Source organism: Orycteropus afer, unplaced genomic scaffold (assembly GCF_000298275.1).
Source record: "Orycteropus afer afer isolate SDZICR_OR568_19922 unplaced genomic scaffold, OryAfe1.0 scaffold00020, whole genome shotgun sequence".
Lineage (NCBI taxonomy): Eukaryota > Metazoa > Chordata > Mammalia > Tubulidentata > Orycteropodidae > Orycteropus > Orycteropus afer.
The window spans coordinates 8,152,099-8,177,430 of NW_006921607.1; the positions used below are offsets into that span (position 1 = coordinate 8,152,099).

Below are 25,332 nucleotides of genomic sequence, written 5' to 3' on the forward strand. Positions count from 1 at the left end.
CCACAGGTCTTCGGGGCAGTGGTCAGAGCAGTCATGGCTCAGGTGTGTGGACTGGGCCTGCCACTGGTGCTGCTGGTGCTGCCCATGGTTGGCACCTCTATGCCGGGCACTGTGGTCAGACTCAACAAGGCTGCACTGAGCTACGGTAAGAGCTGCGCCCCACGCCTCTGTTCTGCATTTGCAAGGACATGCTGTGTGTGTCTGTACATGTGTGTACCATCATAACTGTGCATGTGTATCTATGAACTCAAAAGCTCCACGAGGACAGGGATTTTTGTTTCATCTGCCACCCTGGCATCCAGGCAGTGCCTGACACACAGTACTGCTTGACAAATATTTTGTTGAATGAATGGATGGATGAATGGTTAGATGGTTGAGTGGATGAATGAATGAGTATATGCCATATGTTCAAGGTACACTCACAGTTGTGTTCATGTGTTTTAGTGATGTGGGCATAGGTCAGTAGGAATGGTTATTTTGGCTTGTGTATGTCTGGTTATGGATTTGAAAATTCACAGATATGTGCCTGCCTCTGTGTGAAGAATGGTGGAGAAGGACACGCGCATCTGTGTGCATATGAACGTACGTGGCTGTGTGTAATCACAGGCAGGTGTGTGAATGTCCATGGGTGCATGCCTGGATGCGTGTGCACAGGTGTGACGGTGTACCCTGCATATACAGTGAGCACTTGTCACACAGTAGATGAGAGGGATTCAGGTCAGACAGTAAAAGTGACTTCCGATGGCCCCAGACACCATGAATGAGACAGGGACTCAGGGAAGCAACACAGTCCTCTCCTGGACACACACAACCTTCCAGGACCTCACATCTGGGCAGGTGGGCAGCAATGAAAGGGGCCAGTGATCCTTGCCAGAGCATGAGTGGCACATGGAGCCACGCACGGTTGCCTGCAGGTGGAGAAGACATGGGGGCCTGGCTGCCCCTGGCAGGGCTGCCTGCCACCTGCCTGCCGGCTGCCCATCCCATGTGAGCCTCCTTTGTCCCCACAGAGCCCTCCAGGGCAGGCCTGCCTGTGTTTGTTCTGAGCGGAAATCCGGCAGGATGCCCCTGCCACACGCACCACTTGCAAGGCTGGGTCAAGTGGCTTCTTACCACGTCCTCCCCACCCCACAGGTTGAAGCTCTGTGTCAGAGGAGCACTGTAAAGAGAGTTCAGGGGCCTGAGTGTGAGTTTGAGCACAACTACAGATAGGACAGACAGGGACATTGGGAGCAAGACCACTATCTCTATACTACAATGTCTGGGGAAACTGAGGCCCAGAGAGGGGGAGGGACTTCCCAACATCCCACACTGAGTCTGGGCAGAGTTTGGGTCTCGTGACTCCTAATTCAGTGCTCCCTTCCCGGTACCATGACCTTCCCTTTAAGTTTAATTAGCATCTCCCTGGGGTGCAGCAGCACAGACAAGAGAATGTGTGGACTCTAGAGCCAGGTGCCTTGGTCCAGACCCCACTTTCCCTTGCTGGATTTCTCCACCTCCCTGGAAATTGGGCATTAGTACCTAAGGAGCTCTGCTGGTGCAGTGCCTAAGGCATTTGACTGCTAAACAGAAGGTTGGTGGTTCAAACCCACCAGCCTCTCATCGGCAGGAAGATGGGGCAATCTACTACCATAAAGATTTACAGCCTTGGAAACCCAGTAGGTTTTTCTACATCATAGAATTGTTGTGAGTCAAACGCTCAGTTTAAGGCCTGGTACAAGAGGATAAATGGCAGCCATTCTTATCACAAATATCAATAGCAACAATCATGAAAGACATTTATTGGGTGTTGAGTCTTTATAACGGCCCAATAGGATGGGTACCATTAGCATCATGGCAAATTGACAGATATTTATTTCCTAGGCCTGCCGTAACACAGTACCACTAACTAGATAGTTTAAAACAATAGAAATTTATTCTCTCATAGCTGTGGAGGCCGGAAGTCTGAAATCAAGGAGTTGGCAGGGCCCCACCCCCTCTAAGGCTCTAGGGGAAGATCCTGCTCACCTCTTCCTGCTTCTGGCGCTTGGGGCCATCCCTGGCTTGTAGTTGCACTACCCTGATTTCTGTCCGTCTTCCTATGGCTGTCTTTTCTCTGGATGTCTCTGTCTAAATTTCCCTCTTTTATGGATATCAGTCATTGGATTTAGGGAGCTCTGGTAGCACAGCGCCTAAGGCATCTGACTGCTAACCAGAAAGGTTGGTGGTTCAAACCCACCAGCCACTCTGCGGAAGCAAGACTGAGCAATCTACTTCTGTAAAGATTTACTGCCTTGGAAACCCAATGGGGGTTGCTGCGAGTCAAAATTGACTGGAAGGCAGTGGATTTTTCTAATCCACTATGACCTCATCTGGACTTAATTAATGACATCTGCAGTCCCTATTTCCAAATAAGGTCACCTTCACAGGCTTCTGGGGTTAGGACTTGCACATATCATTTTTGGACACAATTCCACCTGGTACAATGGGGGAGGGTGAGGCATGGAGCAGCCATACCAGCGAGTGGCAGAGTTGGGATTTGCACTCTAGGTGAGGCTGCCCTCCAAGAAGGTGCCTCTGTAGCTGACCAGGCGTGGTTGAGAAATGCTCCTTCTGCTTAGGGACTTCGGGAAGACAGGGGAGGTGGCATCTGATTGGAGCCTTGTAAGAGGGGAAAGGATTTTCTTCTTTTTGAGGCATGGGGCCAGGAAGAAGGATTTTGAGAGGCAGACTTGAGGAAGAAAGGGCCACCTTGCAGAGTGTAAGGGCTGTGAGGAGTCCTCTCTTGTCCCAAGGTGTGGCGCAGAGGGTGGGAGGGTGTGGTCTTGCTTGGTGGCTCCCTAGGGCAGCCTAACCTCACCCTGTTCTGGCCCCACAGTGTCTGAAATCGGGAAAGCTCCTCTCCAGCGGGCCCTGAAGGTCACTCTCCCGTATTTCCTGGACAGGAGTGGAGAGGTGCTCCAGCCCATCAGGTGAGTGGTCCTAACTGCTTGGTGAGTAGTCTTCCTCTCTCTCCCCAGCAACTAGATGAGTGTTCCCCACCAAGTCAGATGCTTCCATCCACCAAGAGAGTGGTCACAAGAGAATTCAAGAGGTGGGGACCCAGGTAGAGAGACATGGATCCGGGTGCCCTGGAATGAGTGTTTCCATCCCCCCACCTCACCCCAGGGCCAAGACTGGATCTTCTGAGGCTCCAGGGCTAGCAGGAGTTGGGACTATTTCCTCCAAAACCTAGAGGCTGAATTTAGGCACAAGTTAGAACTTTTACCCACACATACCCTATAATGCAGAGACTCAAAGGCATCAGTAGGTGATGGTGGGGGAGCATCTCTCATTAATTAATTGGCTCAAGGCCGCAACACAGACTTACTCTTGCTGGATTCAGAGATTTCACAAGAAGCTATACTGCTTAAAATTTAAAACCTACCAAAATTTGAATGATGACAACTAATTAAAACACATTTGAAATCCTGGGTGGGTCAAAAAATTTGTCTGGGAGCTGCAGGTGGCTCAAGGTTCCCCTTAGGTAGGGGCCGGATGATGCTCATAGCATAGCTGATAATGGTGGACAACTGGGAACAGTATGAACACTCAGTGACTGAGGATCTGAAGTGACTCTCTGAGTACACAGCAGGCATCACGTGGCTGATGAAAGCTGGCGCCAACGGTCCCTGTTTGTAGACACACATCGAGGGCTGAAAAGAAGCAGGTTCTAGGCCAGCCTGTGTCCGAGGGGAGTCATGGAAGACGGTCACCAGGTGCTAACAGTACAGCTTGAGGGTGGCCTTGATGTTTTGATTTTAAACTCGATACCATTTTGTAGTATCTGAATTTTTTTTTCTCCAACTGCTATGCAGGGAAGAAAAAAAAAGAGTTTCATTTAGAAAATGAAATCCTAGCTGGAGAGGGCTTAGCAATCAGAACAGGCAGAATTTGAAGGGAGTGAGTTCCTGGTGCTAGGGCATGACAAGCCAAGACTGCTAACTAGAATGCTATGGAGGGGCTTTCTGCCCTCTGTGGACCCCGAGGCCTTCTCTTTTCTGCCTTCCCAGACCCTTTCTTGGATCAGAAACTAAAACTTCCCCACTCCAAGACCTGAGCAACCATCTCACCCAAATCCTGCCCAATGCTGGCTTCCCCTCTGCATCTCTTCCCTAACCAGCTGTTTGTCCAACCTTGGCTCACCTGCCCCCTGTGATGGAGAACTCAGTACCACTCCATCACCTTGTGGTTCCAATAATTAGAAAATCTTTGCAGCATCCACCATGTGGGTATGGCACAGAGCTGGTTCCATGGTTTAATGGGAGCAACATTATAACCTCAGTCCTCCCTCTGCCCCCAACCTCCCTCAGGATCCAGATTCTGAATGTCCACGTACTTCACTTCCATCTGAAATTCATTGCTGATTTTGGGGTACGCTTACTGGGAGCATCCAAATTTGATTTCAAGGTCTTTCGGTAAGTGCGTCTTCTTGTTGGTGGCAAAGGGGAGGAGCTTCAGGGATGCTCTGAGGACCAGAGTGATGGGACAGGGTTCATCAACTCTTCTAGGACCTGCACCCACATCTTTTGACAATTTGTCTAGTGTTCCCCCAACTCCCACCATCACCCTTTGAAGGGAAGTGAGATAATGAGAGAGTTTCTGAGAATCTGGACACTGCTCAACAGTTGTGCAACTGAGTGGAATCACTTCACTTCTCTAAGTCTCAGTTCCCTCATCTGTAAAATGGGACGCCATCTTGCCAGGTGGCTAAGAAGGTTGTAGTGAATGGATTCATTGCTGTAGTCATAATTATTGTCTCTCTTTTTACAGTGCAAATAACACAGTAGGTACTCAATACCTGTAGTAATTAGAATTATTTCTGTGCATGAAACACTTCATATGTTAATGGCTTTTGTGATGTACCAAAAATGAAAGTCACTGCCATAGAGTCGGTCCCGACTCTTAGTGACCCCTCCTTGGGTTTCTGAAGTGGTAGATTGCCTAATCTTCCTTTTAAGGAGTGGCTGGAGGTTTGAACCCCCAGCCTTCTGGTTAGCAGTCAAATGCCTTAAGCACTATGCCACCAATATTATAGGGCTCTATTGATCAGAATGACCAATCACACCACTCACTGGTGTGGTCGCAGGCTTTTATTGCCTCCAGTAACCAGGATGATGATAAATGGAGCAGGGTTTCTCAAGAGCCATGTTCTCTCACAAGGCTCCTATCCCAGGGTGAGATGCTTTGTTACTTCCATGCATGCCCCTCAATGTGCCATGGGTAAGAGAACAGAGAGGAACTTGAACTTGGGCCTTGGGCTCATGTAGATAAACCAGGGGGTGTACATGCTGGGCTTCACGGAAGCAAGAGGAAGGAGGGAATGAGAGGAAGGTGCCGTTGTTTAGGTGCAGGTAGCATAACATTCCCATGACCAGGAAGGAACTTTGTTCAAGAGCAAACAATGTGGCCATCCTGGGACCAGTTTCCCCATTAGCTGGACGGTTAATTCTGTATAATCAGGTAGTTATAGGTAGTCATAGAGACAGAGAAAGTCAATGTAAACTCAGAACACGGTTCCGACAAGGAGAAGAAACTGGACGAGTGAGACCCAATGCCTGTCCTCCTTATCAGAGAAAGCTCTGAGTCCAAGGCCTCAGCTTAGGCAGCGTAGACGGAAAGTATAAAGGCAGAGTGCCTCCTAGCAGCATTTAATCTTCAGACTATGAGCTGGCCATTTTAATTGTGACTTAGGTGAAAGTTTACAGAGCAAATTTGCTTTCCATACAGCAGCTCACACACACCTTGTCTCATGACATTGACTGCAATTTCCCATAATGCAACAGTTCTCCTCCTACTTCTTCCCCATAGTTACCTCTTCCCTGTGTCCCTCCCTCCCATGCACTCCTGCCCCCCTGAGCTGTCTCCCTGTGCATACACAGCCCTTCTATTCTCCCATGATTGATCTCTTCAAGAAGTGTATCTACTTAATGTAAATGTTCAGCTCATATGCCTGTCCTCTGCCTGGCTGGAAGCCACAGGAATGGGTTCAATTCCAGACCTGAAGGGCAGCCAGGGGCCATAGTCCTAGGCAGAGAAGTCTCTTATCGTAACTGCTCTGTCCTGATGCTAAAAGGAGCTCCAGTGGTATGGTGGTTAAGGTATTTGGCTGTTAACCTAAAGGTCAGTAGTTCAAACCCACCAGCTGGTGCGTGGTAGGACAATAAGACAGCTTGCTTCTGTAAAGATTTACAGCCTTGGTAACCCAATGGGAGTTGCTCTGAGTTAGAACTGACCGATGGCAGTGAGTTTGGTTTGGCCCTGACACTATTGTTTTATAAGAGCTTACTGTGACCAGGCTCTGACCTGGGTATTTTTACATGACTATCTCACTGAAAACTCAGCATAGCCTTATCAGATAGGTGCTACCAATCTTATGGCCATTTTACAGAAGAGGAGAAACTAAGGCTGAGAGGAATGACAGACCCAGGGTCTCACAGTGAGACTGTGGGGAGATGCAGCTCATACCAGTCTGCTGCAGTGTCTTGGCCCTGAGTGGAGTTAGGAGGCCCTGGACCTGCCCAGAGGGAGTTCTGGTGGTGCAGTGCCTAAGGCATTTGCCTGCTAACCAGAGGGTTGGCGATTCAAACCCACCAGCCACCCTGCAGAAGGAAATCCGTAAAGATTTACCGCCTTGGAAACCCAGTGAAGGTTGCAATGAGTCGGAATTAACTCAACGGCAGTGAGTTTGGTGGTTTTTTTTGTTTGTTTGTTTTTGTTTTTTGGACCTGTCCTAGGTGGGGCCATCTCATGCTGAGTGGGGATCTATATCAAGAAGAGAGTAGGTCTGAGGGGATTTGCAGGATCTTGTGACAGCCAGGTGGGGTGATGTCTAAGGGGCTGAGGACTGGCTTCCCTGCAGGGTCCCAGAGCCCTTGGAACTGACAATGCCCGTGGTACTGCTGGCTGATGTGCGTGTGGCCCAGGGTCCCATCCAGACCCCCATGGTCAGCATCTCTGCTTGCTCCTCATTTTTTGGCAATATCAGCACACTTGATGGCAGCAACAGGTGGGTGCCTATGGAGGGCTGGGCTGTGGGCTCCTGGTTGGTGGTTTGCACTCAAGACTTCATTCAACAGGCCTCAGAGACCCCCACTATTGTGGCTGTTTTATGGCTGAGGACACTGAGACTCAGAGCATGGAAGGGACTAGACCAAGGTCATACAGTGAACAAGCTGCCAGAGCCCGTATTCTCTCCACCACCCCACACCATGTGACAATGTGCTCTCATCCACTGACAGTACACTTTGAACTGAGGGATTCTGGTAGACTGGACCAGGCTGGCTGTTAGGGACCTCAAAGGGCTCTGCCTCCTGCTGGCCAAGATGGGGAATCTGAAGCCAGGGAGTGGGGTCTGGCCAAGCTCTCACAGGGAGTCTCCTAGCCATTCATGGCCTCTTCTAATGCTGAAAGCAACTCCCACTTCCAGAGTGCCTGCTGGGTGCTAGACCCTTTACACAGATCCTCTCATTTCATCCTCACACTAGTCCTACTGGGCAGATAGGATTATTCCCCCTTTTTGTAGAAGAACAGGCTGAGTCACAGAGAAGTTCAGTCCTGGTGGAGCCAGGATTCAAACCTCGACAAACTGCCTAATCCCATTGCTTGCCAACACCCCTATATTAGGTTACACCTTCCTGATTACGGGATGGGGAGTGGACACTGTAAGTAAGGTGGGCGAGCATTTAGGAGGCTTAAAAGAATTCAAAGTTTGCACAAAGACTGCACTTGTTCCCCATCAAGGGTTGTCTGGGTTTAAGTCCATTCAAGTTTGTGCCTGGTGATCATGCTGTTCAACTCAGGACCCTCATGGTCCTCATGGGAGCCTGCTCATGGGAGCCTGCTTGAAGCCATTCCCTCCCTTCCCCCAGGAGTTGATTCCATGAGTCTGGGCTGTGGTTAGGATCAGCACTTTAGCAAACCAAGATTCAGAGGGTTCCTATGGGCTGCTATTGAGAAACACAGGCTTAGACCCATCTCTCGTTCAGAGGGAAAACTGAGGCCCAGAGAGGGGGAGGGACTTTGCTATGAATGTCACAGAGACTTGGAGCCCAGGCTGGAAGCAGGCCCCCAGGTCTCATCTCCACCAACTACTTCACTGGGTTCAGAGTGACCATGACACCAGCCGGCAGAGGACAGGGCTGAGGCAGATGTTAGCAGCACTCTCACTGCTTCCTTCCAAGCCTGGCCTCATGTACCACATTCTTGGCTCCTTGCAAAACCTTGGGGCAAATGATCTTCTTCATGGGGACTTGGTTTCCTCATCTGCGAGATGAGACATGCATGATGTTGGCACCATGTCTGACACAAGGCTGGGTATCAAATGCGGATCACTGGTTTCTGGCTGGGGGTAGAGACTTTTCTCCCAGACTTGTGTCTTTCCTGAGGGACAGGACTTGATGCCTGTGACCCTGGGGACTCAGGAACCCTTTCTATGTCTCTTCCCTAGCTCCTCCCCTGCACTGCTGGTCCTCTTGCAGAAGCACATTAAAGATGTCTTGAGGAACAAGGTAAAGAACTTCTTGGTATGGCGTCTCTGGAGGGAGGGCCCAGAACACAAGGTGAATGTTTGGTGGGATTTTAGGTGGGGGTGGGGAGGCTTTTTTTTTTTTTTTAAGTAGAGTGTCCTTTTGGGGGTCTTCTTCAATGCCCCCATGAGGACAGTGGGGAGGTTGGTGCAATGGTCCAGAGGTTTGATGGAGGGACCCAAACAGGGGCTGTGCCTGTGGGACTGGAGGGGAGGTCCAGCTCCCAATTCTATGCCAGAGGGAAAAGAGGGGAGAGTCCTTTCAGGGCCCGTGTGCCTTGTGGAAAGGGGACAAAATACGAAATAAGAACAGGCAAAGGCAAGGCGCTGGAGCCAGATGTGGCCTGATTTTGAATCCTGATTCTCCTCCTTTCCAGCTGTGTATTTTGGACAAGTTACTTTACCTCTCTGTGCCTTTGATTCCACAGTACCTCCCTCGTGGGATTGGTGCAGGGATTAAATAAACAAATACTTATGAAGAGTTTAGAACTGTGTTTGATGGAGTGAGTGCTGTTGTTCTTATTATTTTAGCACTTGTCATTATCTGGGTCCTACTGCCTAAGGTGCTCCATTCTTCCTCCCTGCCACCCAATCCCACCCCCATTTCCCTTTAAGGGGCAGTAACAGAGGCCAAATCAAGCCACTGTGTGCCATCCTACAGTACCTGTGTGCATCCTGTGTGTGTCTGGGGGTGGGGGCTCAGAATTCCCATCTTGCAGATGAGCAAGCTGAGGCTTGGAGGGGGAAGGTGGGTCTAGAGAGTCCTACAGGTGGCCCAAGGGCCCATTGCCCCTGCCTGTTGGCTTGCTATGCCATCTCCCTGCTCCCTTCACACCAACCTCTTATGGTTAAGGGGCTGCAGGGCAGCTCTGCAGGAGGGGAGGCCTGCCCTCTGCTCTGCCTCCTGGCCTCACCTCGCCCAGCCTCATCAGCTCTTGCTGCACCAGACTGTGACTGTCCTCCCGCCTTTTTGTATCTCCTCTGTCCCCCGGCCTTTTGGCATCTCCTCTGCCCCCATCTCCCATCATGCTGATTACGTGGCTACCCAAGCTTAATAGTCTTCTCTACTGTTCACTGTGCCCGGGAGGACCTCCATCAGAAGCCCGGCCTCTCTGGCCTTGTTGACCACACCCACCATGGGCACTACCCTTTCAGCAGCTGACCCTCTGGGTCCTGAAGCAGCAAGCTCACTGCTTCATCCCCTGGGCCCCAGCTCATGGTTACTGCTGCTGTGCTTCACAGCCCCGTTCTTTCCTCAACAACCAGGGCCACCTTATCTCACTGGCGTTTGGGCTGCTTCTTCTCTGTCTCTTCAGTGTCCTTAGTAGGTGCCGGGAGATGCCCCCAGAGTGGGAGGAGAAGGAAGGGATTCCAGGCCATTGTGTGTGTGTGTGTGTGTATGTGTGAGGTTTCCAGACAGGGATCCTGGGCCTCCTCCAGCCCCAAGCAGCCTAACCTCAGGCTTTTTCTCTCTTTCTTGTCCAGCTGTGCCTGAGCATCTCCAACCTGGTGCAGGCCCTCAATGTCCACTTGGGCACTTTAATTGGTAAGAGCTGGGAGGCCAATGGGAGGGAGGTCAAAGACTCTGGGAGCTCGACAGCACAATGACTGAATTAGGTGGGCTCCTAAAACTACACAATTTGTCATGGAATATGGGAATCTCCAAATTCTGAAATCTTCAAGTCTGTATATCTTAGACCAAGTAATCTGAAAAGCAAAACGAAACAAAACAAAATCTTCAAGCTTTGACTCTTGGAGAATCTTGTTGCTGCTGTTAAGTGCTGTTGAGTTGCCTCTGACCCCCAGTGACTCCATGGACATCAGAATGAAACACTGCCCTGTTCTGTGCCATCCCCACAATCTTTGCTATGCTTAAGTTGATCGCTGCACCCACTGTATCAATCCATTACACGGAGAGTCTTCCCATTTTTTGCTGACCTTGTACTTCACCAAAGGAGTTCTGGTAGCACAGTGCCTAAGGCATTTGACTCCTAACCAGAAGGTTGGTGATTTAACCCACCAGCCATTCCGTAGAAGGAAGACTGGGCAATCTACCTCTATAAAGATTTACTGCCTCAGAAACCCAAAGGGGGTTGCTATGAATCAGAATTGACTTGATGGCAGTGAGTTTGGTTTGGTTGGAGTTTTGCACTTCACCAAGCATGATATCATTCTCCAGGGAGTGGTCCATTCTGACAACATGACCAAAGTACATGACATGAAGTCTGGCCATTTTTGCTTCTGTGGAGCATTCCAGCTATATTTATTCTAGCTTTGTTGTTGTTGTTATTGTTACATGCCATCGAGTCAGACCCAACTCATAGTGACCCTTCCTCGGGTTTCCGAGGCATTATCACTACGGAAGTAGATTGCCCCATCTTCCTTCCGAGGAGTGGCTGGTGGGTTTGAACCGCCAGCCTTCTGGTTAGCAGTCAAGTGCCTTAGCCACTATGCTACCAGAGCTCCCATTTCTTCTAGCAGTCCATAGTATTTTCAGTATTCTTCAACACCACCACAATTCAGATGCACCAATTCTTCTTCAGTCTTCTTTATTCATTGTTCAGCTTTCACATGCTTGTGATGCTATTGAAAAGATCATGGCTTGGGTCAGGCACACCTCAGTCTTCAAAGTGACATCTTTGTTCTTTAAACACTTTAAAAAGGTCTTTCGCAACAGCTTTGCCCAGTGCAATATGATGTCTGATTTCTTGACAGATGCTTCCATGGGTGATGATTGTGGGTCCAAGTAAAATGAAATTCTTGACAATGTCAATCTTTTTTCTCTATTGATTGTGATGTTGCTTTTTGGTCCAGTAGTGAGGATTTTGTTTTCTTTATGTTGAAGTGTGATCCATACTGAAGGCTGTAGTCTTTGATCTTCATCAGTAAGTGCTTCAAGTCATCAGCAAGCAAGGTTGTATCATCTGCATATTGCAGGTTGTTAATGAGTCTTCCTCCCATCCTGATGCCATGTTCTTCTTCACATAGTCCAGTTTCTTGGATTATTTGCTCAGCTCACAGATTGAATAAGTAAGGTGAAAGGATACAACCCTGACGCACACCTTTCCTGATTTTAAACTATCCCTTTGTTCTGTTTGAACCACTACCTCTTGGTCTATATACAGGTTCCTCATGAATACAATTAAGTATTCTGGAATTCCTATTTTTTGCAATATTATCCATAATTTGTTTCAATCTACACAGTTGAGTGCCTTTGTATAGTCAATAAAACACAGGTAAACATTTTTCTGGTATCCTTTGCTTTCAGCCAAATCCATCTGACATTAGCAATGATATCCCTTTTTCTCTTCTGAATCTGGCTTGAATTTCTGGCTGTTCCCTGTCAATTTACTGCTGCAATGTTTTAGAATTATTTTCAACAAAATTCTACTTGTGTGTGATATTAATGATATTGTTGATACCTTCCACATTCTGTTGGATCATCTTTCTTTGGAATGAGCACTAATATGGATCTCTTTCAGTCGGTTGGCTAGGTAGCTTTCTTCTAAATTTCTTGCATAAACGAGCACCTTGAGTGCTGCATCAGTTTATTGAAACATCTCCCTGAATATTCTGTCAATTCCTGGAACCTTCCCCACCCCCAATTCCTTTAGTGTATCTTGAACTTCTTCCTTCAATACCATTGGTTCTTCATCATAGGCTGCCTCCTGAAATGGCTGAACATCAACCAATTCTTTTTGGTACAGTAACTCTGTATATTTCTTACCTCTTCTTCTTATTCTTTTTTTTTCTTCTTATTTATTTATTTTATTGTGATTTGGGTGAAATTTACAGAGCAAATTCACTTTCCATACAGCAGTTCACATACAATTTGTCTCATGACATTGACCACACTTTACCACAATGCAACAGCTCCCCCTCCACTTCCTCCCGATAGTTACCTCTTCCCTGTGTCCATCCCTCCATGCACTCCGCCCCCTGAGCTGTCTCCCTGTGTATAAGCAGCCCTTCTTTCTCCCATGATTGTTCTCTCCAAGGAGTGTATCTACCTCAGGTAAATGTTCAACTCATATGCCTGTCTTTTGTTTGGCTGGAAGCCACAGGTGTGGGTTCAATTCCAGACCTGAAGGGCAGCTAGGGGCCATAGTCTCAGTGTTCCACCAGGCTCTGTTGGACCAGCAAATCTAGTCCCCCCCCCCTTTTTTTCCTCCAAATGATTTTGAGTTTTGTTTCACATTGTTCTCCCTCTCTACCCAGAATCTCCTACATAGATCCCCTTCCAAGTGGTTGACAGTGGTAGCTGGGCACCATCTAGCTCTTCTGGTCTCATAGTCATGTAGGCTGCAGACTGGATAGTGTACCATTTGCTAAGACTAATTGTTTCCATGAATTTTTGGTTTTCTTCATTCTTCTTTGTTCTGGATGAGAAGAGACCCATCATTGCATATAGATCCTTACATCTTCTTTTGATGTTTCCTGCATTGTTCAGTATTTTGCCTAGATACTTTGAAATTAAAATCCGAGGCCTGATTTTTTTTTGTTCAGTTTTTTAAGCTTGAGAAATGCCAAGCACATTTTCCCTTTTTGTTTTCTAATTCCAAGTCTTTGCACATTTTATTATAACACTTTACTTTGTCTTCTTGAGCTGCCCTTTGAAATCTTCTGTTCCGTTCTTTTATTTCATGATTTCTTCCCTTCGTTTTAGCTACTCTCCAATCAAGAGGATGTTTTGGAGTCTCTTCTGACATCCATTTTGGTCTTTCCTTCTTTCCCTGTTTTTTTTAATGATGTTTTGCTTTCTTATGTATGATGTTCTGCTTTCTTATGTATGATGTTCTTGATGTCATCTCACAACTCATCTGGCCTTTGGTCATTGTTGTTCAGTGCATCAAATCTATTCTTCAGGTGGTCTCTAAATTCAGGTGGGATACAAGGTTGTATTTTGGCTCTCATGGACTTATTTTAATTATTTTCAGCTTCATCTTGAACTTGCATATGAGCGATTGATGATCTGTTCCACAGTCAGCTCCTGGCCTTGTTCTCAATATCTCAATGATATTGAGCTTCTCCATTGCCTCTTTCCACAGATGTAGTCAATTTGATTTCTGTGTATTCCATCTGGTGAGGTCCATGTATACAGTTGCCATTTGTGTTGTTGAAAAAGGTATTTGCAATGAATAAGTCATTCATCTTGATCATGCAATCTCCAATGTCATTTCTTTCACCAAGGTGTATTTTCCAACTACCAATGCTTCTTCTTTGTTTCCAACTTTCTTGTTCCGATCATCATTAACTATTAATCCATCTTGATTGCATGTTCAGTCAAGTGGAGAATCTTAGTGCCATTAAACCTGAGACTCTAGTAACATTCTCATATTCGTATTGTGGGATTTTAGAAACCAGTTTCTCACAGTTGGAAAGGACCCTATAGTTGTCTTAACTGAACCCTTACAATTCTTTGTGTACTATCCCTTTTCCTCCCCCGCCACTTTCAGGTCTAGAGTTTCCTCTCTGAGGCTCAGGCCCTCACATTCCGTTTCCTCCTGGACACCTCCTCCTGGAAGTTCTACAGGCTCCCTCACTCAACATCTCAGAGCTGAAGCTCTTTTGCTCCTAAGTGCCCCTCCACTTGTTGCCCTTCTCAGGGGTTGCACTCCATTTAGGCTGAGGTCAAGTCAAGGCCTCCCTCTCTGTATCATTTCCAGTTGGGCTCATTCTACCTCTGACTTTTCCATGGGTCTTCACTACTCAGGGGTGACTGATGTTAGGAGTAGGTAACTGTCTTAGGCTAATGTCCCTAGAAGTAGACCCTGAGATGAGGATTTTTGTGTACATTGTTTTTGTGAAAACCACCAGAGGAGGTGGAGCAGTGAAAAGAAGGGGAAGGGAAAGTGTGCCAATGAGCAAGTTACTGCTATGTGCACTTGAGGCTCAAGTTCTTCGGGGAGCTCTTGGAGACTGAGTAGAATATGCCCAAGTGTTGTCCTACCTGAAGGGCAAGGAGCTGAGGTATTTATCCACTAACACCCATCAGCACTCTCTGCTGTCCCCCACACTTGGCTCTGCTCCTGTGAAGAGCCCTGAATGCTTGCAGCCACTTCCAGAAAACCCACTTAAAACAGTAGCCAAAATGGTGGCCTAAACAAGACTCCAGCTTATAATACAAAAGTGAAAAGTCTGAAAATAGGTTGACTTCATCTTTTTTAAATCACTATTTAGCAATATTTAAGAACTATAATTACTACCCATGTGGTCGCTTTGAAGACTAAGGCCTAATGTAAGCCATGATATATTTAATCGCCTCGTATGCATGTGAACTCGATGGCACATAACAACAACAACAACATGCATGTGAAAGCTGAACAATGAATAAGGAAGACTGAAGAAAAGTTGATGCCTATGAATTGTGGTGTTGGTGAAGAGTACTGAAAGTATCATGGACTGCCCGAAGAACGAACAGATCTGTCCTTGAAGAAGTGCAGTCTGAATGCTCCTCAGAAGCAAGAATGTCCAGATGTCGTCTCATGTACTTTGGTCATGTACATGTTGTGAGAAGGGAAGGGTCCCTGGAGAAGGATGTCATGCTTGGTAAAGTGGAGGGTCTGTGAAAAGGGGGAAGGCTCTCAACAGGATGGATTGATACAGTGGCTGTAATGATGGGCTCAAGTATAGCAAGGGTTGTGAGGCTGGTGCACAACTGGGCAGTGTTTTGTTCTGTTGTACACTGAATCTCTATGAGTCAGAGCTGACTTGGTGGCACCTAACAACAACAACAACAAGAGCTATAGTGGTGACCACCTCTATCCCTCCATAGGCTGATCAGAGACCACAACAACTGTTGATTTTGGAGTGTGATATTTCCTAGTGAGCTCAGCACAGCCTCTCTCGCGGTGTGTAGCCTGAGCATAATCAATGGCTTCATTGGCTTTTTTCACAAGCCTGCCTTGAAGCTGCTTCTGTTTGGAGTACACCTTGGTCACTTCCTTCCTAACACCTGGGGTCTCTGTTCCTGCCACTTCAATTGTTAACTGTTGGCAGCTGTACTTTGCAGTGGGTTGGCCTTGCTTTTGAGGCAGGGGTTTAGCTCTAACCCTCACCCAGACTGGGGATATCTATGCTGGCATGAGGGGGCTGGGATGCCAGTGCTAGGCTGGGAGGGATATGTGGTAGTGCTCTATGGTTATCTGTGGTTGGTTCTTTAGTGAATATTTTCATGTCATGTACTTTTGGTTATCTTGTGCAAACTTGTAACAATGGTCCTGGGAGGTGGCATCGTTGCCCTCAATTTATAGGCAGGGAGTCTGAGGCTCCAAGTCTAAAATCCACAGTGCGGTGCTCAGAGCCCTGCATGAACTGCCTCACCCTGGTTTTCCCTCCACACGTCCACCCACTGCTCTGGCCACATTTTATGGCCCAGCTCAAAGTCACTTTGTCTGCAGAATTTTCCTTGATTCCCTCACTTCCCCTACTGTCCCAACCCCCATATTACTTTTATATGAGAATTCAGAGACTGAGGCATCAAAGGACCTAGGTTTGATTCTTACTCTGTTGCTCACTTGCTGTGTGACCTTAGGGAAGTCACTCAGTCTCTCTGAGCCAAATCATTCCGTCCAAAAAAATGAGGATCAAAATTCCAACTTCTGGGAGGTACAGAGAACAAAGATGAACCCTTTTGCACATATAGTACTGAGTTATCAGTGAAGGCAAACATGGGTATACAGGTGAATAGATGGGTGGACAGGCTGAACTATTAGGTATGTCTATGAAGTGGGGAGTGTACTCAAGACCATGTATAGGGTTGGCAGACAATGGTCTTATAAGGGTATTTGTATGATCCGAATTCCCAGGTGTATTTTGGAGCTGGCAAGGGGCAAGATTGTAGTCACTTCTTGGTCACAGCCAGCTAGCCAGAGGGACTGAGTTGTTAAACCTGTGGGCTCGGGACCATAGTCACAGGGGACATCAAGCTCAACTGGCATAATATACTACACAAAACATGTTCCACCTCCTACTTTGGCAAGTAGCAACTGGGATCTTAAAAGCTTGCAAGCAGCCATCTAGATGCAACAATGGGTCTCTCCTCGTCCAGAGCAAAGAAGAATGAAGAAAACCAAAGATTCATGGAAACAATTAGTCCTAGCAACTGGCACATGATGCGATACACAGCCAGAAGAACTAGATGGTGCCCGGCTACAACTGTCAACCACTCAGAGGGGGATCTATGTAGGAGATCCTGGATAGAGAGGGAGAACAATGTAGAACAAAACTCAAAATCATTTGGAAAAAGGAAAAAGTGTGTGTGGGGGGACCAGGTTTGCTGGGTCTGACAGAGCCTGGTGGAATCACTGAGACTATGGCCCCTAGCTGCCCTTCAGGTCTGGAATTGAACCCACACCTGTGACTTCCAGCCAAACAAAAGACAGGCATATGAGTTGAACATTTACTTGAGGTAGATACCTTCCTTGGAGAGAACAATCATGGGAGAAAGAAGGGCTGTGTATCCACAGGGAGACAGCTCAGGGGGCAGGAGTGCATGGAAGGATGGATACAGGGAAGAGGTAACTACAGGAGGAAGTGGAAGGAGAGCTGTTGCATTGTGGGAAATTGTAGTCAATGTCATGAGACAAAGTGTACGTGAACTGCTGTATGGAAAGTGAATTTGCTCTGTAAATTTTCATCCAAATCATAAAAAAAAAAAAAAATCCAACTTTTTGAATATGTTGCTACAAGACAGCACAGATGAAGTACCTGGCATATTATAGGCTTACTAAAAGTTGGTCATTCTCTTCTTCCTCACTAGGGTTATCTCAGTCAAGATGCATGATAGCTGGGTTCTTACCAAAGACCAGCTCTTGCCCTTGTCTTTGAAGAATTAAGACATGAGGTAAAGGAAATCTAAGTGTCCAGCACTAGGGATCAGTCTACTGCATCAAGTACACCTAGAGCATGGAGTGATAGATACCACGACAAATCATATATTTCCAAAGAGTGTTTAATCATCTGGTAACATACCTGGCAAAGTACTCACAATATACTAAGTGAACATTTACTGTAGCATCATTACAGGTAATGTATGTAGCGTGTTTACAGATGAAGAACCAGACCGCCTGCCCCTCGAGCCTGTGCTCTTCATTTAAGCTATAATGAGATGCTGTTAAGGAAAAGAGAAAGATCCAAACTTAATGTGCAGTTCCAGTCCAGTTTTACCCAGAGAGAAGGAAAAGGCAGGAGAGTTACCAGGTTATCTCTGCAAAAGAAATTTAAGAAGGAAATGTGAGATTCTGGGTTATATATATATTTTTTTGTATTTTCTAAATGTCATATTTTCTAAATACATATACATTATGTATTTATAATACATAATGAATATATATTAGTATCTTACAATTTTGATGTTTTTATTTACTTTTCTAATGTAAAGTAACATTCTCCCTTTTTAGTGTTCAATTCTCCAAATTTTGACAAATGCATACAGTCATGCAACCACCTTCATCCTGAAAATACAGAACAGTCCATCCTCCCCCAATTTCTCTTCTTCTTGCCCAGTCCTTGGCAGCCATTGATCTCTTTTCTAGTCTTATGATTTTGCCTTTTCCAGGACGTCATAGAAATGGAATCATGCTGTATTTCTTTCACAATCCTAAAAATTATAAAATATTATTGAAAATAAAATTAAATCCAGGAGAAATTAACAGAAAACCAGACAGAAATCTGAATGGATATATTCGGTAACACTAAATCCTCAGTTTTCCAGTGCCATTGGGGAGAAGCTGTTGCTAAGAGCTGGCTTTTCCTGGCAGTTGGGGTTCAGCCGTTGCCAGCCACTTCTAACACTCTAGCCCCATCCAGGTATGCAGTTCCCATAAGCCTTTTCCCCTCTGCTACTTACCCAGCCCAAATATTCTGATCTTTGAGTAAACTCACCTTAGAGGAATTGGGACTTCTGTTCTGCTTCCCTGAAGGACTCTCAGCCCAGGTGCTATGTGGTTCTGGGTGTGTGCTCCTTTTGAGCTCCTGTAGGAGGCAGTGTGACTAGGGGGAGAGAGTGTAGCTTTGGAGTCAGACTGACCTGGGGACACAATCTCGTGTGTGTGTGTGTGTGTGTGTGTGTGTGTGTGTGAAATGGACTAATAACCTTATAGGGTTGTGGTGAAGACTAAATGAGACCATGTTGGCCAAATGTGTGGGCCTTGATAAATGTGACTCCTTTCTTTTTCTATGGTTCCTTCTTGCTTTTGTCAGGGGGTGCTTCTGCCTAGAATGACACTTTGCCCTTCTAATTTGGAGTCTCTAGCCTTTCACTGAAGTCCCTGGGTCATGCAAGTTGTTAACTCACTCGGCTGTTAACCCAAGTGTTGGAGGTTCAAGTCTACCCAGGAGTGCCTTGGAGAAAAGGCCTGGAGATCTACTCACAACCCTATGGAACACAGTCCTCTCTGATGCATGGGGTCGCCATGATTTGGGGAATTGACTCAGCGGCAACTCAGAAGAAATTGAACCTGTTAGAGTAATGTGTGAACTGAGAGTAAATAGGTTGTGAATGGCTGGGTCTTAGGTGTATGGACTTTGCCACTTAAATGTGCTTACTCAGAGGTCTTTGTAACCTCCTTGTTTCTTGGCCTGGTTCACCACCTAGTTGAGATAATCATGTAATTGAATTTTTTTTGATAGGCGGATAATGCTAAATATGCTATCTCTTTTTCCCGGGTTCGTTTAGGTCTCAACCCTGTGGGCCCTGAGTCTCAGATTCGCTATTCCATGGTCAGTGTGCCCACCATCACTAATGACTACATTTCCCTGGATATCAACGTAAGTGCCCCCTTGGCAACCCAGATCTGGGGACTTGTTGCCTCTGGAGACCCTGGTGTCCTGAGGATTCCTACAGGACCAGGGAGCTTAGGGAGCAAGAAGCTGGAAGGGCATTCAAGGTGGGAACATGGTCCAGAAGACTTGTGGTGTCTTGGTGGAGTGGCATCCAAGAGCTACTTCTTCTCCCCTTCCATAGGCTGTGCTCTTCCTGCTGGGAAAGCCCATCATCCTACCTGTGGACACCACTCCCTTCATGTTGCCATACCATGTGGGCACCAAGGGCACCATGGCAACTGTGGGCCTCTCCCAGGACCTGTTTGACTCTGCCCTCCTGCTGCTGCAGAAGGCTGGGTCCCTCAACCTGGACATCACAGGGCAGCTGGTGAGGACTGGACCCACTACCTGGGGTGGGTGGCATAGAAGTGCCCTGTGGCCCGGTCTGGGAGGCCCCACAGAGGCCAGCTTTTGGGTGGGAGAGCTGGAGTTTTGGGGCCACAAGATGACTGTTAGAAGGGTCAAATGTGGGCTGTCATCTGTTCTGTCTGTAAGGGGAAAGGTGTGGTCTAGCTTGGGGTGTGGCTGCCCTAACACCTGTCATTGGTGGGGGGCTGATTTCAGGACTCAGATGACAACCCACTGAATACTTCTGCACTGGGCCAGCTTATCCCAGAGGTTGGTGACATTTCTGGTCATGCCAGGGTCTGAGACACAGGGTTTGGGGGGACTGCGGGTTGTAGGATCTCTGCTGGTTTGTCAGGTGGGGTTCAGCATGTGCCCTTCATATCTGCTCCTCCTCCATCTGAGATGACCCCTCTTTCTGCCCAGACATCACACTATTTTCCCTTCACTCTGCCTTTGCCCAAGTAGTGCCCTTTGTCAGCTATAACTTTTCTCCTTCCCTTCCCTTATCCATCTTCAAGACCAAGGTTTGGGATCACCTCTTGGAAAGCCTGAACCCCAAGTCTGATCCAGGTACCTCCTCTGAACCCCTGGACCCTGAACTGCTCTCCCTTCTAGCACAGATCATGCTGGCCATGCCTGTCTACATGCCCACCACCTCCATCAGGTGGGCGTCCCTGAGGGCAGAGTCTTTGCAATGACCAAATGGAGAGCCCACCTGCCTTAGTCTTAGTGAGGTCCTCTTTTGTCTCTCTGTCTCCATTCCCCAGGTGGCCCATCAGTTTCCTGAGTCCATGCCTGTGGTGCTCAAAGTGCGGCTGGGTGCTACGCCCATAGTCACACTCCATACCAACAATGCCACACTGCGGCTGCAGCCCTTCATCGAAGTTCTGGCTGCAGCCTCCAACTCGGCCTTCCAGTCCCTCTTCTCCCTGGATGTGGTGAGTGAGCTGGGCCTACAGGGCTGGGCAACTCTCTGGGAGACCTCATTTCCTTCTGCATGCTCCTCACTTGCTTTAACTCTAGCCACACTGGCTTCCCTGCTGTTCCTTGAGCGTGTCAGGAATGATCCATTTCAGGACCTTTGCATGTGCTGTATCTTCTGCCTAGAACACTTTTTCTATGGTTCTTGGCTTACTGGCTCCTACTCATCTTTCAAGTCTCAATTTAAATGTCACCTCCTAAGGACATCAACCCTCTCCACACCATCACCCTGCCTTTGTGGCACCCATCACTCTCTAAAAGGATCCCATCTGGTCACTTTGGCTTTTGTTCACCTGTCCCACTGGCCTGTGGAGGTTTCCAAGGGCAGGGACAGTGTTTGTCTTGCTCACATTTGTGTTCCCAGGGCCTGGAGCATGACATATGCTCAACAAACACTTGATGCCTGAATGATCGGAGGAATGGGTAGAAGGCTGGGGGAGCTGGTGGCTCTGTGTCCTCTGACCCTGTCTTCTCATGTGCCCAGGTAGTGAACCTGAGCCTCCAGCTTTTTGTGTCTAAGGTGAAGCTTCAGGGGACCACATCTGTGCTGGGGTAAGGAAGACCTCCTGGATCCAGCAGCCTCAGCATGTTTTTCTGTGCATTGGGCCCACAATCACCCTGGTCCACTGAACTGAGTCCTTGGCAATCAGAGTAGCCTGAGATGCAGTGGAGGGTGGCTCTAGTGTGGGGAGGCACAAAGCCCAGTGTGAACCCTCCTGTTTCTCTTCTAGGGATGTCCAGCTCACTGTGGCCTCCTCCAATGTGGGCTCCATTGATGTGAGTCTGGGGTCCCTAGAGAAACCGTTAGTACTTGGGGCAGGCCTTGAGCTCGGGAAGGGGTGTATGTATATGTCTCTGTATGTACCACCATAACCTGGGCTTCTTCTCAGGGTTGGGGACAATGGTGAACCAGTTGGCCCACCTCTCTGGCAGTCTGTCTTCTCAAGGGCTGTCTGTCTGCTAGCCATCCAGTTAGCCCTTGAGCAGCCTCAGCCTTTCAATGGGTTCACTCAGCAGCCTGCTTGTCATTGATGACACCCAGCCTTCAGCCCGAGAGTTACCAAGTCCACAAGTCTGTTGTATATGTCAGTGTCAGGCAAAGTGCTGGCTCCCCTCAGTCACCATGGGCCACTATCAGTCAGTATGCCTCATCAGGCTGTCCACCTGTCAGATAGACTGTCCATGAGTCAGCATCAGCAGTCAATTAGTCATCTGGCATCAGGTGGACCGTCCATCTGGAAGTCAACTGGAGAGTGTTCACCAGCTAGTCTGTTGGTCAGTGTCTGTCCATTGTCAACCTGCTGGTAACACAGTGAGTAAGTGGGAGTCAATCAATCAGGCTTCCCATCTGTCACTTGATGTCAGGGTCCCTGATGCCTAGAGGCTGGTACAGTTCTAGGGGTGTAGCTGGGTTCTGCTTGAACCCAAGGCATGAGTGATCTGCTCTCCCCCTCAGCCCATTTCACTGCCATCTGTCTGTCTGTTTTTGTGTTCACATGTGTATCTAACTGTCCCTCTCTCTGGGCCTTCGGCTGGGATGGGCCCATGGCCCTCATCTCCCTGACTCTGCGGCGGTAGATGGATCAAGTGCACACCCTGATGGGTGCCGTGTTTGAGAAGCCCCTGCTAGACCACCTCAATGGTGAGCCTCAGCCTCCACCCCAGTGTGGCTCCCTGCCTCCTCCTGCCCTGCAACCCCACATCCCTCTCCACCTCCAAGGCTTAGTGGTTAGGAGGAGTCCTGCTTCTTGTGTTCATGTCTGCTCAGCTGTGATCTTGGCTAAGTTACTTCTCTTCTCCAGGCCTCAGTTTTCCCTTCTGTAAAGTGGGTCTAATAATAGCACTCCACCTCCTGGGGTTGTGGTCTCACCTCTTGGGTGGCTGTGAGGATGCAGTGAGGACCTCAGCACAGGTCTGCCTGTGGGAGGTGCTCCTTTACCAACTCCTGGGTGACTCAATTTCTCCTTTCCTCCTGCAGCTCTCCTGGGCCTGGGGATTGCCCTCCCCAATTTAGTCAACCTCCACTATGCTTCCCCCAAGGTCTTTGTCTATGAGGTGAGAGCTGCTGACGGACGGGGGCTTCCTGGGGCAGGGATCATCTCCCTCCCTGCTAGTGCAAATGGTGGCTGGGGGTGTCTTGTCCCTGCCAAGATCGAGCTGTGAATCCTTAGCTGCAGTGAGAAGAGACATCTCAGGACTTCATGAAACAGGAGTGCAAGGACTTCACCTTCCTTTTGTCGTTGTTGTTGTTATGTGCTGTCGAGTCGGACCCGACTCATAGTGACCCCTCCTTGGGTTTCCGAGGCAGTATCACTACAGAAATAGATTGCCCAACCTTCCTTCTGAGGAGTGGCTGGTGGGTTTGAACCGCCAGCCTTCTGATTAGCAGTCAAGTGCCTTAGGCACTATGCTACCAGAGCTCCTCACCTTCCTTTTAGTTCCCATCAAATATTACACCAGGTCACATGGGGGAGTCAGCCCTTCAATTGTGCCATAAATCTGTGTCTTGAGTTGGACATGACCCCTCAATGTCTGGCTCATATAACAGAGGGGTTCCTTAAAGCTCATAGCCAAACCTCTGCATGCAGGGTAGGTAAAGGGGGCTTCCTGTTCCTTCTAAGATCACATTCTTTGGATCAAGAATTGTGGGCTCAACATGAAATTCAATCACAATCACTGCTCAGGATGAGACTCTACAACATTGTTCTGCTTCACTTGGAATAGTGTTGCTGTTGTGTGCCGTCAAGGTGATTCTGACTCATAGCGACCCTATGAGACAGAGTAGAACTGTGCCATGGGGTTTCCTAGGCTGTAATTTTTATAGGAGCAGGTCTTCAGGTCTTTTCTCCTATGGAGCACCTGGTGGGTTTGAACTGCTGACCTTTCTGTTAACAGTCATGCACTTGAGCCATTGTCCCACCAGAACTCCCTACCTATAGTATAAAAGAATATTCTTCCTAATTTATTCAACAAGATATGCATAGCATAGGAGCTCTGGTAGTGTAGTGCCTAAGGCATTTGACTGCTAACCAGAAGGCTGGGGGTTCAAACCCACCAGCCACTCCTCGGAAGGAAGGTTGGACAATCTACCTCCATAGTGATACTGCCTCGGAAACCCAAGGAGGGGTCACTGTGAGTCCGATCTGACTTGATGGCAGTGAGTTTTTAGTATGCATAGCATAAAGCTTAACTCAAACCCAACTTCTGCTCCCTCTGAGTGTGACCTGCCAATGTCTTTCCAGGCAGGGTGCCCTCCCTTCAACCCCAAGGTGTCTGTCTGATCCATCCCTCTTAGAAGGGAATCAGGGCTATCAGTGGGAAGTTCCCCAAGACTCTCCCAAGTGGAATATGGTCAGTGGCTGGCCTAGCTTGACACATCCAGTCAATTGGATCAAGACTCAATGGTTCCTAGACCAGCTCTGTCCAATAGGACTTTCTGGATGGGGGAAAATCTGTACTGTCCAAAACAGTAGCCACTGTCAGATACTAGGTACTTGTGGCTACTGAACACTGAAATGTGGCTAGTGTAACTGAGGAGCTGAATTTTAAATTTTATTTAATTTTAACTAATTTAAATTTAGTTAACCATATGTGGCTAATGGCTACCATATTGGGCCATGTAGTCCTAGACTAAGAGCCACATGTGGACAAGGACTGGTTCTGGCTCATTCTCTGCTAGGTCCTCAGCACATGGCAGAGAGCTTGACTTATACTACAGGCTAAATGAAGATTTGTTGAATGAATGAACGAATGTTCAACAGGCCCCAGATCAGAACATTTCTGTGGTGTGGTAAAGAGTAGGGAGGTGTTGATGAAGGGTGGCTGGCCCTGCTGGTGAGTCCTGGTGAGAAGATTGAGAGTTCTGGACTCCTGGTCATAGCAATGACACTGCCCATGCCTGGAGCCTGCCCTGAATGTCAGCCCCAGATGCTTTTCCCGCATGGTCTTGCGGATACTGTGAGGATCACAGTAGCCTTGTGTGTGCGTGTGTGGGTGCTATTACCACCCCTGAGTGACAGAGCAGGAAATTGAAGCCCAGAGAGAAAAAGGACTTTCCCCAGTCACACAGCAAGAGTGTGGAGCATGGATTCAGAGGTGGTGCTACTGGGCAGCTGGGAGCCCTGCCTGTTCTCATGTGACCTCTGATCTGGTCTCCCTGTTTTTCTTTGACCTTCAGGGCTACGTCGTGGTATCCAGTGGACTGTCCTACCAGCACTGAGGCAGGAACATAGGGAGGCTGGAGGTGGGCCAGTTCCCTGTTCAGGGACCCTCTTACCTCAAGCCCTTCTGGGGGACAAAGCTACACCATCACCAGCAAGTGGGACACCCTGCTGGGCTGTGTAATCTTCACTGAGTGATTTGGGTTCCCCTTCTTCCCACCTTCTTCCCCTACCCTTCCTCCTTCTACCTCCATTTACCTCTGTGTGGGGAGCAGATCGCCCCGCTATAGGCTGTACAGACCTGTCCCTTCTTGCATTAAACATCTCTTGAGCTGCAACTTCCAGCCAGATCCAGCAAACTCTCTGTATACATGAGACCACTTCCCTGCATGAAGTCCCTGGTCCTGTCTGCCCCCGGAACCACCAAAGCGGCCTGGGACAAGGAGAAGAAATGACATCTTTATTGACTACATC

General features: G+C 48.0%; 1 protein-coding gene across 1 annotated transcript; it reads left to right on the forward strand.

Moving 5' to 3' along the window:
• Window positions 1-33: 33 nt before the first annotated feature.
• On the forward strand, window positions 34-24,917 carry BPIFB2 (BPI fold containing family B member 2). Its single transcript, XM_007934720.1, has 15 exons — window positions 34-145; window positions 2,858-2,951; window positions 4,332-4,436; window positions 6,881-7,027; window positions 8,468-8,528; window positions 10,031-10,091; window positions 19,224-19,315; window positions 19,512-19,697; window positions 19,934-19,987; window positions 20,485-20,655; window positions 21,183-21,250; window positions 21,430-21,475; window positions 22,277-22,340; window positions 22,677-22,753; window positions 24,876-24,917. Exons 1-15 carry the CDS (start codon window positions 34-36, stop codon window positions 24,915-24,917), a joined length of 1,380 nt encoding a protein of 459 aa, XP_007932911.1.
• Window positions 24,918-25,332: the final 415 nt, after the last annotated feature.